We start from the raw sequence: 16,801 nt of genomic DNA on the forward strand, positions 1-16,801 counted from the left end.
TTTGTTTGTGTGTCCAGCGGCCTCCAGCCACTTTGTCTAGACTAAACTGGTACTATTGTTTTGATGGTATAAATACACTGTTTGTATGTTCATCTGTGAGTTGAAGGCGAGACGACACTATAGGGACAGCAGCTCTTTCACGATTGTGCACAACTGATTCAATAAACCAGACTTTTTGATTCAAGACAACTTCTCTGTTGATTTTATATTTTTAAGGTTTTAACAATTAGAAATTTGAGTATCATCAGATATTGATTGCTACGCTAGTATTGAAATCAGTATTTGATCTAAAAAGCTGTATCTGAAATGTGTGTGCAGTTCAGATTTGATCCCGAATCCGCTCTTAAAATCAAATTTAATCTAGTTTTTAAATAAATATCACTAAGTAAAAGTTTTCCAATATCATACAGCTCTAATATGTCAACGTGCTAAGGATGTACTTTGTAATATGACTCAGATTACAAAGTGGATACACCTGTTATATGCCACCCAACAGTGACATCACCAGAACAATGGCAGCTGAATGTGTCCAGCAATAATTACTGAGTAACAAACTGATAAAAATGTTAATAAGTGTATGAGAAAAACACATGTAGAAGAAAGTACATGCTCCTAGCCTTTAAAGGTGCAATTTGTACATGCAATACCTTTTCTGGGGAAGGGCACGTCACTGTCTTGTCTCCATGGAGATGTTGTCAGAATTGTCCCTTAGTGCATCATTCAATCTTTCTACTTTCTACTGTGCTTTTATTGACTTTTATGTGCTTTTATTGCTCAGAAATACCTCTCCACAGATCTGACCTGTAACTTGGCCCGGTGTTATTCTAAATACCAAAGCAGTAACATCACCATGGAGACAAGCAGGTGATGGTCCCTGCACCAGAAAAGTTAATTGTGCACCTATATGTATATACACTTTTAAACTATGATCAAAATGCAAGTTTATTTTAGCTTGTTATAGCAATTAGGAATACATAATTCACAGATTTCATAAAGTGCATGGATTGATGTTGAAACACATTTATTTTACTTTCTATTTTGCATCTTGATTTTTGCAACAGGTTTTCATGTTTTTCTAATTATAACTTGGTTTGCTGTGCTAAATATCTATCATAGTTTTGTATCAGTTAAGTGGCAGTTTGTGAAAGAAATGTATGAAATTACAGGAAGCAGCGCTGAGTTCTTAAACTGAATCCATCTAACACCATCTAAAATGCAACAACAAGTTACGCACGAGGAAGACATTTTTTCAGATTAACCTTCATTGAACAAAATTAAGTAAAAGTAATTAATTTATTGCGTAATTTAGACTTGATAGGTTTTATCCCTTGTTTACATTATGGTTGCTAGGTAACAGCCATGCAATCACCTGTATGTATGTCAAATCTGCTGCTCATGTCCAACCAGGAAGTAAAATTATACAAAAAGATAAAAACTAGTCAAGAAATCTTAAATATGAAGTTAACTATGCTTTAATGAAGTGATTCATCTAACCTGTCATGCACACTTTAATTTCGTCACTTCTCTCAGTGATGCATTTGCTTTGGTGGTTAATGGAGAGGTTAAATAAGTTCATGCAATACCACTATGAGCTGGTATATGTTTACAGTAAGCACGTCAGCAAACTGTTGACATAAATATTAAGAGAAATACAAAAACAGACTGGTTTTAGTTGAAAAGTTCATAAACTAGCATTCAAGATAACATGGTTATAAATGTCTCAACAAGCACGTTTACCAGCTATTCATTTGTTTCACAGGCAATGGAGGTATTTACAGACCGCATGCTATTTTGGCAACCTGCTATTCTAGTGATTTTACAGTATGTAATGTGAATTTTAGCTGCGGAAACTCTAAATCTTTCAAAACGCTTTCGAGATCTTTGCTTAAAATAAGAAAACATACATATCCTACATCAAACCAGTCTGGAATTCTCACACCAGTAAGTAAACAAACCTAAAAAACGTTTCAAAACTAAAATTCTGAAATAAGGTATTTTATATTATATTTGTGTTGGTATTACATTTAACGACTGAAAGAATATGGGAAACTTACTTAAGATTTGAACTCAGTATTTGAACAAGAAACACCCTACGCCTACACTGGAAAAAAGAAGTTGATAAGTGCTTAGTAGTGCCATGCCTGTGTTAAGTAGTATTTGTCTTGTAGTATTTGTCTTGTAGTAGTATTAATCTTGAGCTTAGTATAATTTGACTGAGATTTGCCAATAGAACTTTTTTTTTTGTTAGTGGAGTACTCTTTGTCTCCTCATTTCTTATTTCAAGCCAAATAGAACACTTTATCCTTGTTCCATTGGCAATTTTATTTAAGGCGAGACGCTGCATTTTATTCTTTTGTTCTTTGGTCATCGGAATGAGGAAAACAACAACATCTGCCCCAAAGCATGTATTATTTAATTTAATCAACGCTCAGTCATAGAGTTATGTGGGACAGAGTCATTTCAAAGGCCGATTCGTATCTTGTTTGAAGTCTTTACATTTCTTGCTGCATTTTATTCATATATCTTATACAACAAACATTATTTTGATTTCCAGATTGCATTTTTTCCCCAGTGTAACTCAAACCTACCTGAGATCAGCTGCAGTCTCCTCTTGGATCTGCTCCCTCCGCATTACCACCTTGTGTTCAGCTCGCAGGGGCACATTTTTGGGAAACAGCTTCACCTCGCTCCTGGACACCTTCATGCTTCTCCTTTTGGACTCTGGCGTCTCCGTTCTCCTCTCCACTCTGTACAAACGCTCATTGTCCGCCATGTTTACCACCTCCTCCTCGACGGCTGCTCCACCACATGCCAATGTGCTGTTCAAATCCTGGCCACTCTCCAAATACTGCAAACCGGAAGAGTGGGTTTGCAATTCAGGTGAAGGGGAGGGGCTAGTTTCAGCAGGGGTGTGGTTTGTCACGTTGGACTTGGGACTTCTGGCCTTCTGGGAGGGGGTCACAGCCTTATCGGCCTTATCAGTCACCTCCCTGTCTGGCTGTGTCACGTTACTCCTTTCATCTCCTTGTGAGTTCTTCCTGTACCTCCTCCTAGCACTTTTACGCCCCATGTCGTCTTCTCCGTCCAAATTTTCAGCTTTTGGAGATTTTAAATTCACTCCCACTAGCGCGCTCGAGTAGCTAGGCTCCCTTTCCGTGTCCAAGCTAACAGACCTCTTTGCTTTGGGTCGAACTTGTAAACTTTTTGCATATTTGGTGCTAACTACTTCTTGGCCGGCGCTTCCAGAAACGCTCGTCTCCTCTAGGTAAACATGCAGCTTTTTGCCTGCCCGTGCCTGCCTGTCTTGGGCGTGATCTCTGTCAGATTTCCCATAGACTTCCCAATGTGACAAGTGCTTGGTGTTTTGGTGGTTGCTGGTCAGATTCCCGCTCTCGAATGAACTGCGAGCCTCCTCCCACTCTTCCTCGGCTGTCTCCTCCCCGCTGGGTTGGCCCTCTGAAGTGTGGAGGGACTTCGGGGAGTCCTGGGAGACAGCGTAGAAGACGTCGTCGGTTAGGGAGTCGGATTGCTCTGTTCCTTCGGGGCGGTTGGGGCTGTTAGGAGAGGCGTTCTCAGAGGAGCTTAAGGAACTCCTGGACCATAACCAGCTCCCGATCCGGCCCAAGACACTGGGCTGTTCCTCCGGGGCGTCAGACTGGAGCAGAGAGAAGAGGGAAAAATGTGTGTTAAATAGTTATTTTAAAAGGTTCTAAATTACACAAAACTGACTCTTGTGGGCTTTAGTGTGAGTTTTTGTTATAATGTTGTTATCTCATTATAAAAATGCCTGGAGTTGTGTTTTTGTTTCATTCACACATTTTTAAGTAATCCTTTATTATTAATCTGTCTACATCTACAAAACTCAAAATGCTCTTTTCCACCTTGTGATGTCATCAAGTGGTAGTTTTCAAGTTAACAGCTCCTTTTCACTTTAGTTCAATAGAGATTGTCAATCCCAGGGCTAAAATGATCCAAATGATTCTAGTGAAGGTGGAATTTAAAAACACAGTGGAGCACTTCCTGTATTAACACATGATGACATCACAAGGTGGAACAGAGTGTTTTCTGTTTGAGAGAAAAACTCAGCCTAAATCTGCAGGGTTTGTGTGTTAAACATTTGTGAATGAAACAAAACACAACTCAGGTCTGTTTGTGATGAGGAAACAACATTAGAACAGATCAGAAAATTGTATAATATGGGCCCTTTAATTAAAGTGATAGTATGTAACTTTCTGGAGTTAGAAACTACCATGGAAATAGAAAGTTAAAACCATAGTTTGTTTCATGCCATACTGTGGAGTATTATAGCCAAAGGAACACCATTTCCATAGAAACAAGCAGAGTGAGATTTGTGGAGGAGCAAGCCCGCTCTCAGTAAAGACACATGATTTTCTACTTTTTTCAGTGCAATAAAAATATCCATTATATTAAAAACTAGCATTTTTGGGGGCAAAAAAGTTACATACTGGAGCTTTAAATATTTTCTGTAGCTTCTTTTCTTTTTTAGGGTATATATTTATGTACTTTTTGTTGGTTATATATGTTTGTAGAAGTGAGTTGTTTGCTTTAGCAGACTCGGGGGCAATGGGATTTGTTGAAACTTGTACTATCACAAAGAATGCTAAAAAATATTTTAAAAATATAAAACGTTCACATAAAAAAGTAGTATTGTTAGTAGTTTAAATAAGGGGTTCTAGTTGGAGAATTTGGCTTTGTGCATTGATATTTTGCTGCTGATGTCATCAACATTCCCTGGGAGTGTGAGGCTAACTGTAGGCACTGCCCTGTCTGCAGCTCTGTTACTCTTAATTTAGACTTTAATCTGAGCTTTGTTTAACACAATCAGACCATAAAAACTGACTTAGCTGAACTACAACAGGTGAGCTGATTTGTGCCGTTAAACAAGTCGTTCCCACATAAAATTACAGTCAATAGCTAGCTAGCATTAGCCAACAGTCTTTCAGTTAGTCACTGTCACCGTTCTGTGTAAAATCAAACTCCTAAACAGGACCATGAACGCTCGGATTATCTGAGGAACATAAAAATGTGCTCTTTAAATCCATTTGGTACTTTTTCTTGAGTTTTCAGACTATCTTAACACTTAACACTATTTTCACGGTGTTTGCTTTGCTTGTGTGTGTTGTGTCTCCATGGTAACTGCTGAACATTCCACCATAGAGATACATGTAGAACACTGCCAGCATTAATGACGTAAATGATTAATGTTTTAGCTTTTACAAAACTGAGCATCGCTGCTAAAAGGAAATATATAACAGTGACTGGGAAACATTAATCTTTGTTTTAGTAGTTTGGACATGAGCAAGAATTAACCTACTGAACCCCGAGCATCTTCAGTCGATTAGTTCCAGTCTAATAGTTTCCTTTTATTCTAAGCTTCCAGAGGAGTGGGATTTTTATATAACATGGGACAAAAGCTCTACTCCTCTAGCAGATGATACCGCATGAGGCCTTTAGTCGATTAATCGGTCGATGGAGTCTCAGCCAATCAAAATTTTTATCTGTCAACTGGGATGACAGCAGAAAGGAGAGGTGAGTGAGCTGAAGAATTGGTATTGCCTGGTATTTATTTGTAAAAAGTCAGATGAAACTCATGACTCAAAAGTTGAATCTGTCTTTATATAAATACTTTGTTTCCAAATACTTTTTCTCTGCAGAAATAGCTGTTTTTGCATGAACTCCCCCTGCAGGTGTAGTCTTGTGAGTGCAGTTTGGGTCAGATACACAGATACGCAATTGTTTTGAGAGCTTTTGCCACACCCCCTTTTTAGTCGACCAATCGATCAGCAGCTCATGTCGACCAAGAATTTCTTTACTCGAATACAGCACTATGTAACTCTTCTAGTGGGTAAACTACCTCCTTGTCTCCATGGGGATGTTATTTCTTTGCCTAGAATGTTCCACAGTATGGCATTAAACATATTCATCTCCAAGCAGACAAGCAGGTCAGGCCACTAGAGCGAGTCACAGGTTAGATCTGTGGAGAGGTGAATCCGCTCGCAGTAAGAATGCAGTATACAGAATCCACAAGAGCTTTTTGAATAGTAAAAACATTTGAAATTTTAATGCCATACCGTGGAACGTTTCAGGCAAATCAATAACATCTCCATGGAGATAAGAACCAACAGTAAAGTTCTGCAGTGCACCTTTATGTCAAACTGCAGTTTTTCACATTTTCCTCAAATCAGCACTAAGTCAGATGTGGACAAACTTTTTGACACACAACACACTCAATGGGTTTAAAGTGTGACAGAGGGGCGGGGCCAGGATATATATCTGTATATATTATATTAGAGATTTGGCCTGTAACGTGTAGCAAAGCATGAACATGCAAGACTCATTGTACAAATTGTTAATAATTAATTTATTACATTTCAGTTAAATAAACAGTAAAAAAAACTTTGAACAATGTTTACCCTTATCTACTTTAATTGGGGCCATGTGTGGCCCCCGGGCCGTAGTTTGCCCAAATCTGACTTAAGTGGTACCATTTATTCAAATGTAAAGGTCCTATATTAATTGACTCTTGCGAGCTTTAGGTCATGTTAGGTCATGTTTCATTCACACATGTTTGCCTTTAGTTCAGTAGAGATTGGCAATTCCACGTCTGAAATCATCCAAGTGATTCTAGTGAAGGTGTATGGAGTTTAAAACACAGTGGAGCACGTCCTGTATTACCACACGATGACATCACAAGGTGGAACAGTGTTTTAGTTTGAGAGAAGAGCTCAGCCCAAATCAGCAGAGTTTGTGTTAAACATGTGTGAATGAAACAAAACACAACTCCAGGTCTGTTTGTGATGAGGAAACAGCATCATAACAGATCAGAAAACAGTTTAATATGAGTCCTTTAAAACTTTATGGAGGTGGTTTTACACCTGAAAGATTTCATGGACAGAGATGTGTTTTATGCCATACTGTGGATGATTACAGCCAACGGAACATTTCCATGGAAACAAGGTTGCCAAATAATAGTCAAAGTGAGCAGAGGCAAGCTCACTCACAGTAAGACCACGTTTTTCTGAATTTTTCAGTGCAACAAAAAAAGATGAAAAACACATTTATTTTCATCTATTTTTTGGCTAAAAAGCCACCAAAGTGATGGTACGTAGCTTTTTACAGGTGGAAAGTGAACTGTTTGATTCCATGGAAACGCAAAGTTAAAACAACAGTTTAGAACATTCTCCATGGAGATGAGTTTTATGGTACACTGTGGAATATTATGACCAAAGGAACAACATTTCCATGGAAACAAGCAGGAAGAGGCCCTCATCTAGGCAAAACAGGAGTCAGGTTTGTGGAGATGCAAGCCCGCTCACAGTAAGGACACATGATTTTTAAGTTTTCAGTGCAATTAAAACTTCTGAAGTGATTTTGTATGTTTTTCAAAGCAATGAAAACATCTATAATGAAAAACATGCTTTTGCTGTCGTCTATTTTTGTCTATAAAGTTACATACTGTGGCTTTAATGGTACAGTGACAGCATTTTGGCCAAAACTCATCCTTTAACAGTATTCACAGACACGAGGTTATGTAATGGAGCTAAACAGCACTTATAAACTCTCCGGTAACGCTGGGATACCTGTCAATGATCCAGATGAAATACGTCGTATCATTTGAGCGGGAGTGTTACATATTTGCGATCGGTAATTACTGTTTTGGCTCAGATGTCCTCCCATGCATCGAGAGCCGCACTAATGTAATCAGACGTGCTGTTTACAAAGAGCCGTGGGGAATCGTTCTCACACAAATCATCAGCCAATTACACAGGGGAAATACAACAGAGCGAAATACAGTTGTAAAGGGACACTATGGAACTTTTCTGGTAGAGTGTCCACTATGAGCTTGTCTCCATGGAGATGTTGTTGCTGTGCCTGGAATGTGTTGCAGCATGGCATGTAAGGAATGAAGCCAAGCAAGTTACAGGTCAGATCTGTGGAGATGTTTTTCAGTGTGTTTGAACAATAAAAACGTCTTAATAAATGTAAGATAGAGATGTTTAATGCTATTCCGTGGAACATTTAAGACAATAAAGCAATAATATCTCTATGGACACAAGCAGATGGCAGATCCTCCACCAGAAAAGTTACATAGTGCACCTTTACAAAGACTAAATGGTGCAGTATGCAACTTTCTAGACGTGGTATGTCACATGATTTCATGAAAATAGAAAGTTAAAAGCATACTTTGGAACATCCTCCTTGGCCATACTGTAAAATATTAGAGCGAAAGGGAGAATATTTCCATGGAAACAAGAAACTAAAAGGTTTCATACTGTGGCTTTAAATGCTGCTGCTGGGTTCTGAAATAGTACTTATTATGAAAGAACCAGAAAAAATATGCAAATGTACAAGATATATTTGTACTTTTGCAACAAAGCTTATAGACAGTTTCCATTAGCGTGAGTAAATGAGAGTTTGTTTTTTTGTTACAGCCCCAAGAATCTTGCAAATATTTAGGAAAAATATCAGATTTTTCAGACAAATTTTGAATAGAGTTGACATTTGAAGTGAAGAATCCCATGCCTTTCAGAACATGTCTGTGGAGGTCTAAAGCACGTGCCTGAGCGGCCAGTCCCATCCACAGACGGGCCGATCACACACGGGCCGCTCACACACACACGCCGATCACACACGGGCCAACCACACGCTCCTTTGTACCACGTGTCTCTGAAATGCAGAAGACCTCTCCTCTATAAAACTCTTATATCATTCAGAACTAAATGTATATCTATATAAACCTGAGGTAAACAAGAGTCTGGTCCTGTTGGATTCTGCAGAAATCTGATGTTTCTCAGTCCTGGTCTAGTCCTGGTCTAGTCCTGGTCTAGTCCTGGTTTCGTCCTGGTTCAGTTCTGGTCTAGTCCTGGTCTAGTCCTGGTCTAGTCCTGGTCTAGTCGTGGTCTAGTTCTGGTCTAGTTCTGGTCTAATCCTGGTGTAGTCCTGCTTTAGTCCTAGTCTAGTCCAGATTTTGTTCCTGGTTTACTTCTGTTTTGCTCTTTTTCTAATCCAAGTAAAATCAGTCTTTAGTCTCGGTTTAATCCCAAATGTGTATATGGTGCATGTGCAGGTTTGAACACATCTTAAAATATCTGTCCTCTGCTTTTTTCTTCCTAAACCACCATGTTTGTTTTGACACGGCCATGCGTCTTTCTGACTGGTTACACCACCTGTCAGTCATGTCCTCTGGAGTCTGAGAGACAGGACAAGGCTCCAGACTCACTGTAAAGTTCTGTCAAAGCCTGTGGTTCTGGCTGGACAGGCCAGTAAACTACTACTACTATCCCACGGAGACACGGGGAGGGCATCTGACACACAGGGACATTTCAGAACATGTTTGTTGAGGTCTAGACTACAGGATTAGCAGCTTTTACACAGAATAAGACCTCATGGAGACTAGGGTATTTGCAGTATTTGCTCATTAAAATTTTAATTACAGCCTAAAACAGAAGGATGGATTAAGAAGGATGTTTGAAATATCATTCTGGATTCTGTTTGGACACACCTAGCACATGAGTCACTGGCAATGTGGAAGTCAAACTACAGTACCACAGCACAGGGAAACTCAAGTTTTGTGTAAGTAAAATGACTCCAAAACATAGTATATAGTAGATTATTTAAGGTGTAGGCTTTTGTTTGGTATTACATGGTGTTACAGTCCTATTTCCTGTTTTGGTCTGAATGAATTTAAGAATAAAAATAAATAGGTTTGGGTGGACTCACGTCTGCCCTGGTTTGTTCTGTTTGAGCCCAGTTTAGTCCTGACTTGGTTTAGTCCTGGTCTAGTCCTTGTCTAGTTCTAGTTTTGTCCTGGTTTTGTCCTGGTTTAGTCTTGGTCTAGTCTTGTTTTTGTCCTGGTTTAGTCCTGGAATAGACATGGTTGAATCCTAGTCTAGTTATGGAATAGTCCTGGTTTAGTTCTTGTCACATTCTAGTCTAGTCCTGGTCTGGTCCTGGATATCAGTCCTAGTCTTGTCCTGGTTTAGTCCTGGTCTAGTCCTGGTCTAGTCCTGGTCTTGTCCTGGTCTTGTCCTGGTCTTGTCCTGGTCTTGTCCTGGTCTTGTCCTGGTCTTGTCCTGGTCTTGTCCTGGTCTTGTCCTGGTGTATTCCTGGTCTTGTCCTGGTCTTGTCCTGGTCTTGTCCTGGTCTTGTCCTGGTCTTGTCCTGGTCTTGTCCTGGTCTTGTCCTGGTCTTGTCCTGGTCTTGTCCTGGTCTTGTCCTGGTTTAGTCCTGGTCTTGTCCTGGTCTAGTCTTGGTTAAATCCTGGTGTAGTCCTGGTCTATTCCTGGTGTAGTCCTGGTTCCTTTTCTAATCCACGTTAAATTCCAGGTTTAGTCCCAGTTTAATCCCATATTTGAATACGGTGCGTGTGCAGGTTTGAGCGCAGCCTAAAACAATCAACGTTATGCTTGAAATCACAAAACTGTTGAAAATGCAAATGAGTCTTTTACTTCATGTTGGGACTTTGTATCTTACAGACTATAAATCAAAGTATCTTGGAAAAAAAAAGTGAAAGATTCATTAACACAACAGCCTAACCACAGACTTCATGAACACTGTGTGCAAATATTATATAACAGAAATATGCAACGTACACTCCAAACTCGTCTAGTATTAATACTTCAGTCAGACCAAACCATTAGTCACACGAGACAGCACCAGCCCATGTAAGTACAGTACAGAGGTGGGTAGTACTCAGACGCAGTACTTTTACCTGCATTAGGCTGTTATGTTTGCAAATGTACTCTTACTTTTGTGTGACTTTTGGATACTTTTCCAACTTTGAGCATGACTATAACGAACAAAATCAAGTAAATGATGTGAACATTTGCGTTTTTTGCAACTTGAACTAAAAACTAATCTTATTTGTAGTTGACTTTTCAATATATTCTAAGGAAATATCTCAAATCTGTGCATGTATTGTGTTGAAAACCAGATGTTATGTCCAGGTAGTTACTTTTAAACTATATTCACATAGTACATTCACCACACAAATTGGTATTAAAATTGGACTAAACCAAAAACTAAATCAGGACTAAACAAGGGTCTAAAAAGTCTAGTCTGGACTCACCCAAAGCTCTGCAGCAATCCCTCCAAATACTTCTCACTACTAACTTATACTTGAGTAATAATACTTGTAGGTAATTTCCATATATATAGTATTACGTTCTCCACCCACCTCTGTTGATTTAGTAGTCAGATAGCAGTGAAAATCCATGCACAAGACAAATAAAGAGCCTTCCAGTCCACGTGGTAGCGCAAATATTTGGGCTACCAACGGTTTGCAGCTGCGGCCAGGCGCGAGGAGTCAGCAGGTTAATGCGGCCTGGACCAGCGCCTCATCAAAACCAAATGAAGCTGTTTTGACACGGCCAAACCATGCCATGCACCCGTGTCACGATCCCAGCAGCACAGCAACGACATGCAGCTCGCAGAGTCGTTAGCTTACCGTAGAAAACACCATATCATTCAGATTCTTTATGTAGGAGAACATGTTTTTGGTTTAGCGCTAAAATCCCTACAAAGGCAACGAGAGACAAGTCAAAGACGCTACAGAATTTGGACAAAAAGAAGTTGAAGAGCAGAATGAAATAAATTTACGCAAAGTTCAAAACAAAAAAATAATCTCACCCAAAATTTGCAAGAAGGAAAATTCCGTTTTGTGGTGAAATAGCGCGAGATTTGTTGTTAAAGTAAGTAAAAGTCCATTTGGAAAGTTTGGATGCGCTGTTGGAGAGTCCTGCATCCTCTGTGTGCCATATGTGAGCGCTACTTTAGTGCACACTGTAATATTATGACTGTAGCGAGAGGAGAGGGGAGGGGCCAGAGCGCACCACGCGCCACAGCTATGGATAGTTCAAGGGCCGTGCGTAAAAGTTGTTCCATCATTACGCACGAAGTTGTTTCAGCAAATGTCGATTGTTTTAATGCAAAAATGATTTATTTGTTCGATTTTGGAGTAAATATGGATCATAAACTTACATTTCTCAAAATCTGAAGGTTAAAAAGTAGAAACAGCTTCATTGTATTCAGTGTTCTGAGAGTACTACAATACTTATTTACTTCTACTTAACCTGGTTTTATTTTGTAGGAGCAGATATGTTTGGCAATCAACTTTTTATTTGCCTACAAAGTACAAAGAAATCAGGTGCAGTGAAAAATATAGAATTAGAAATATTAAAATCAAAATAAGTGCATATGTTACAAACAATGTACAAGGCCATTAAAGGTCCTATATTACACAAAAAAATGAGTTTTAAGCCTTGATATAATGGTGTTACCTCCTCAAAATCATATCTGGAGTTGTGTTTTGTTTTAGTCACACATGTTTGAGTATCCTCTGTTGCACCTTGTGATGTCATGAAGTGGTAGTTTTCAAGTTAACAGCTACCATTTACCTTATGTTTAGTAGAAATTGGCAAATCTAGGGCTGAAATCATCCAAATGATTCTATTGAAGGTGCATGGAGTTTAAAAACACAGTGGAGCACTTCCTGTATTACCATATGATGACATCACAAGTTTGAGAGATGAGATTTGAGATGAGAGATTTAAAGAACCAGTATTTCCAAACCTTAATCTTGATATGAGATTTGGAACCCTAGAAAACAAAATATTAAGCCCACGTTTGCTCATATCTCTTTTTGGACTATTCTAGATTCTGCACTTTTTTTATTTTAATTAGCCATTTATTTGCGGAGACCTGAAGTAATCGTAGCTGACATGACACTGTCCCCACCGTAGATCCTCATAATTAAACCAATCATGATGTGTTTCATTGTGTCAAACATCAGTGTTCCATATGAGGCTCATTATCAGGTTCAAACCACAGTGAGTGCGAACGCTCGGGTCGATATATATGACTACTACTGATTTGTGCAGCTGGAGGCGCAGGGCTTGTGCGTCATGAATTTTGTGGATTGATATTTCGAGATGATGAATCATACATTTTTGAAGTAGATCTTAGGTTATAAAGCTATGCAGCCTGTTATTGTAAAGGTATTGTTAAAAGCTATTGGTTTTGATGTTTTATAATATCATATTTATATTCAGTATTTTTTATATATTTTATGGAAGATTTTATATTAATAATGATGACTTCTGCAGCTAATATAGATTATAATGTAGCCTACATGGAAAAAATGCTAATTAACCCACATTAATTCAGTCATTTGACCCATACTTTAAAGATACAGTATGTCTGGGGGTGGTACGTCACCTGCATGACTCCACGGAAAGTTAAAACCAGACTACAGAACATTCTCCATGCAAAATAATATTATAGCCAAAGGAATAGCATTTCCATGGAAACTGTGTGGGAGAAGGCCAGTCCGACAGTCCAAATAAGAGTCAGGTTTGTGGAGATGCAAGCTCACTCAGGGTAAGTTTTACAGCACAATAAAAACAACCAAAAATTAACAAAAGGCAAAAAACAAAAACATAAACAAAAACATGCTTTTATTGTAGTCTATTCTTACATACTAGAGCTTTAAATTATTAAATTATTGTAATGTATTTTTTTTATTTTTTTTTACGTTTTCTACTTTGTTAAATGATTTATTTTGTTAATATTAATTGTGTTATAACACTTTAAGCTGTTATTAGTTGTTATCTAATGCAAACTAAATTATTCTGCTTGCTCACATAATCCCTATTTTCCCTACAGTTCCATAAACGCACCAGGGGCAGTCTCCAAACAAACTTTTCTCACTCCTCTCCCTGTCAGTCTGTCCCTCTCTCTTTTCTCCTCCTATCTCTCCTGTTCTCTCTCTCTCTTTCCCTCCTCTCTGTTTCCTCCTTCTCTCTCCTGTCTCTCTCTCTTCTTCTCTCTCTCTCTCCCTCCACTCAGTTTCCTCGATCTCTCTCCGCTCTCTCTTTCTCCCTGCCTCCCTTCCCCCTCCTTTCTCTCCCTCCCTCTCTGTTTCTGTCCCTCCTCCCTCTCTTTCTCTCCCTCTCTCTCCCCCTCTCTCTGTTTCTCTTCCTCTCTCTCTATTTCTCTCCCTCTCCCCCTCTCTCTGTTTCTCTCCCTCTCTCTCCCCCTCTCTCTGTTTCTCTCCCTCTCTCTTTATTTCTCTCCCTCTCCCCCTCTCTCTGTTTCTCTCCCCCCCTCTCTGTTTCTCTCCCTCTCTCTCCCCCCTCTCTCTGTTTCTGTCCCTCTCTTTCCCCCTCTCTCTGTTTCTGTCCCTCTCTTTCCCCCTCTCTCTGTTTCTGTCCCTCTCTTTCCCCCTCTCTCTGTTTCTGTCCCTGTCTTTCCCTTCTCTCTCTGTTTCTCTCCCTCTCTTTCCCTCTCTCTGTTTCTGTCCCTCTCTTTCCCCCTCTCTCTGTTTCTGTCCCTCTCTTTCCCTCCTCTCTCTGTTTCTGTCCCTCTCTTCCCCCCCCCTCTCTGTTTCTGTCCCTCCTCCCTCTCTTTCTCTTTTTCTCTCTCTCTCACTCCCTCCCTCTCATTTTCTCTTCCTCTCTTTATCTCTTCCTCCCTCTCTCACACACTTAAACTTTTTCATTCACTCTGCGGCTTGGGTCTTTTCACATTTCCCAGTGTGCACCGCGGACCGCAGCACGTCTCACATTTTCCGCACTCTTCTCTCCTCTCCTCCGCCGCCGCCGCCGCTCTGTCCCGTCACATTTAACCCCTCACTGTCCGCTCTCCTCTTCACGCAGTACGTCAGTCCGTGGGGCACGTTCGGAGACGCCACGCACGACAATAGGCTACGTTTTTACGCACGTACGCCGTTTACGCCAACGGCTTTTGCCCTGTGGTGAGGGAGTAGGCTCACCTTTTGTCTATAAAAACAAATCGATGCACTATCCAGCAACTCATTCGCCAACCACTGTTTTGAAAAGTTACATTGGGTTTGGCAAAGTGGTTGTCAATGCCCCCCTAAGTGTTTTACGCACGAGACGCAGCCAAACTAAACAGTTAAAATACTAACACTGATGTATCTCTGGGCTGAAATGCGCTCCAAAACTACAAAATACGTGTACAAAGTTTGAAATATTTAGAGTATGATCCTTACCATGATGGCGTGGTGCTCGTTCCCCGCTGCGCAGCCCCTCAGACGCGGACTGGCCGTGCGTAAAAGCCCCTAACCAAGAAGAATGGCTCCTTTGAGTTGAGCTGGTGCCACTCTAAGCCAAGGTACGCGCTCGTCCTGATGAATATTTACAAGTTTGGAAAGCGGTAGTATCCAGGTTAGGTTTCTAAATTCAGCCTGAAGAAAGTGATGTATTGTTGTGAGAGTTTGTGTGTTTCTTTCTCGCGGTAGTAGGTGCGCGCGGATGTGAGGTGTGCAGGTGGAATCCAGCCCGACGAGGTAACACGCCCGGCGGCTGTAAACGCGGTGACACAGCGGGCTGCTATGGGGCTATGGAGGTGTTTCTATTGGGTAACGGAGTGCAGGACATGTAAAGGTAAAGGTACACGCATACACAGATACACAGATACACGCGGAGAGGGTGAGGGGAAGTAGGGCACGTTTGTCAGAGCGGCTCATGTTAAAATAGAAAAGGCGCATTGAACTTGTGTTTGAACAAGTTTGTAGTTTGACAAAGCAGCCAGTGTTTACTCAGCCTGAGGAAAAACCTGCCTCTGTGCTTTTCTATTGAGAGAAGACGAGTTAGGCTACTCTGGGATTATTCACTTTCAAACACAGAGGGTAGAGTACATAAAAGTGTACTCAAGTAAAGTAGTGGTCCAAGGAACTACTCAAATAAGAGGAACATTACTTCAAAATAACATTACTCAAGTAGAAGTATAAAGTGGTGGTCCAAGAAGTTATTCAAATAAGAGTAAGTCAGGTAGAAGTACAAATAAGGGGTCCAAGAAATTACTCAAGAGTATTGTTACTTCAAAATAATATTACTCAAGTAGAAGTACAAAGAAGTGGTCCAAGAAATGATTTAAGTAAGAATAGCGTTACTTCAAAATAATATTACTCCAGTAGAAGAGCAAAGTAGTGGTCCAAGATATTACTCAAATAAAAGGTACATTATTTCAAAATAGCATTACTCAAGTAGAAGTATAAAGTAGTGGTTCAAGAAATGATTCAAGTAAGAGTAACGTTACTTCAAAATAGCAATACTCAAGTAGAAGTACAAACAAGTGGTCCAAAAAAATTGCTCAAGTAAGAGTAATGTTACTTCAAAATAATATGACTCAGGTAGAAATATGAAGTAGTGGTCCAAGAAATGATTCAAGTAAGAGTAACCTTACTTCAAAATAATATTACTCAGGTAGTAGTAGTAGTTGTCTAAGAAATTACTTAAGTAAGAATAAAAGATATTGGTGAAAACTACTAGTACTGTTAGTTTTATACAATATCACTCAAGCAGGAGTAAAAGTATACTGCTGGAAAAGTACTCTAAAAAGTACAGTTTGTTTAAAAAGTTACTCGAGTAAATGTATCTGAGTACTATCCATCTGTGGTTAGAACAGAATGGCGTTTTAGACTTTTGTTTGAACAGGTTTGTAATGATAACCCACTGTAATTTCCTCAGCGTGTGGAAGCAGTGACTTGTTTAAAATTCACCTTTTGATGGATAATAATATAAGCTAATAAAAATACTTAACCACAGTGGTAGTACTCAGCTACATTTACTCGAGTAACCTTTTAAAGAACCTGCATTTTTCCAAGTCCTTTTCTCGCAGCATACTTTTACTCCTATTACTCTTACTTGAGTAAAAGTTATGGTTCCTCTTCCCACTGTGTTACTCTTAGTCTTCCCAAATACTTTTTCACTCTTACTTGGACCACTACTTTGTACTTCTACTTGAGTAATATTATGTT

At 39.7% G+C, this 16,801-nt stretch overlaps 1 protein-coding gene across 3 annotated transcripts in view; it reads right to left on the minus strand.

The window, feature by feature from the left end:
- LOC117393204 (microtubule-associated protein futsch-like) overlaps positions 1 to 15,268 on the minus strand; it is a 299,761-nt gene extending 284,493 nt beyond the window's left edge. For 2 of the 3 annotated variants that reach the window (XM_055232212.1, XM_033991396.2), the window contains exons 1-3: positions 11,650 to 11,762; positions 11,468 to 11,536; positions 2,589 to 3,655 (exon numbers count right to left, since the gene is read on the minus strand). In XM_055232212.1, the coding sequence (XP_055088187.1) occupies positions 2,589 to 3,655; positions 11,468 to 11,512 (1,112 nt within the window). In that variant the 5' untranslated portion in view covers positions 11,513 to 11,536; positions 11,650 to 11,762. Of the gene's footprint in view, positions 1 to 2,588; positions 3,656 to 11,467; positions 11,537 to 11,649; positions 11,763 to 15,031 lie in introns of those variants that run through there. The other variant, XM_055232213.1, reaches the window with a different exon arrangement.
- Positions 15,269 to 16,801: the final 1,533 nt, after the last annotated feature.

The sequence above is a fragment of the Periophthalmus magnuspinnatus genome, chromosome 24 (assembly GCF_009829125.3).
Source record: "Periophthalmus magnuspinnatus isolate fPerMag1 chromosome 24, fPerMag1.2.pri, whole genome shotgun sequence".
Classification (NCBI taxonomy): domain Eukaryota; kingdom Metazoa; phylum Chordata; class Actinopteri; order Gobiiformes; family Gobiidae; genus Periophthalmus; species Periophthalmus magnuspinnatus.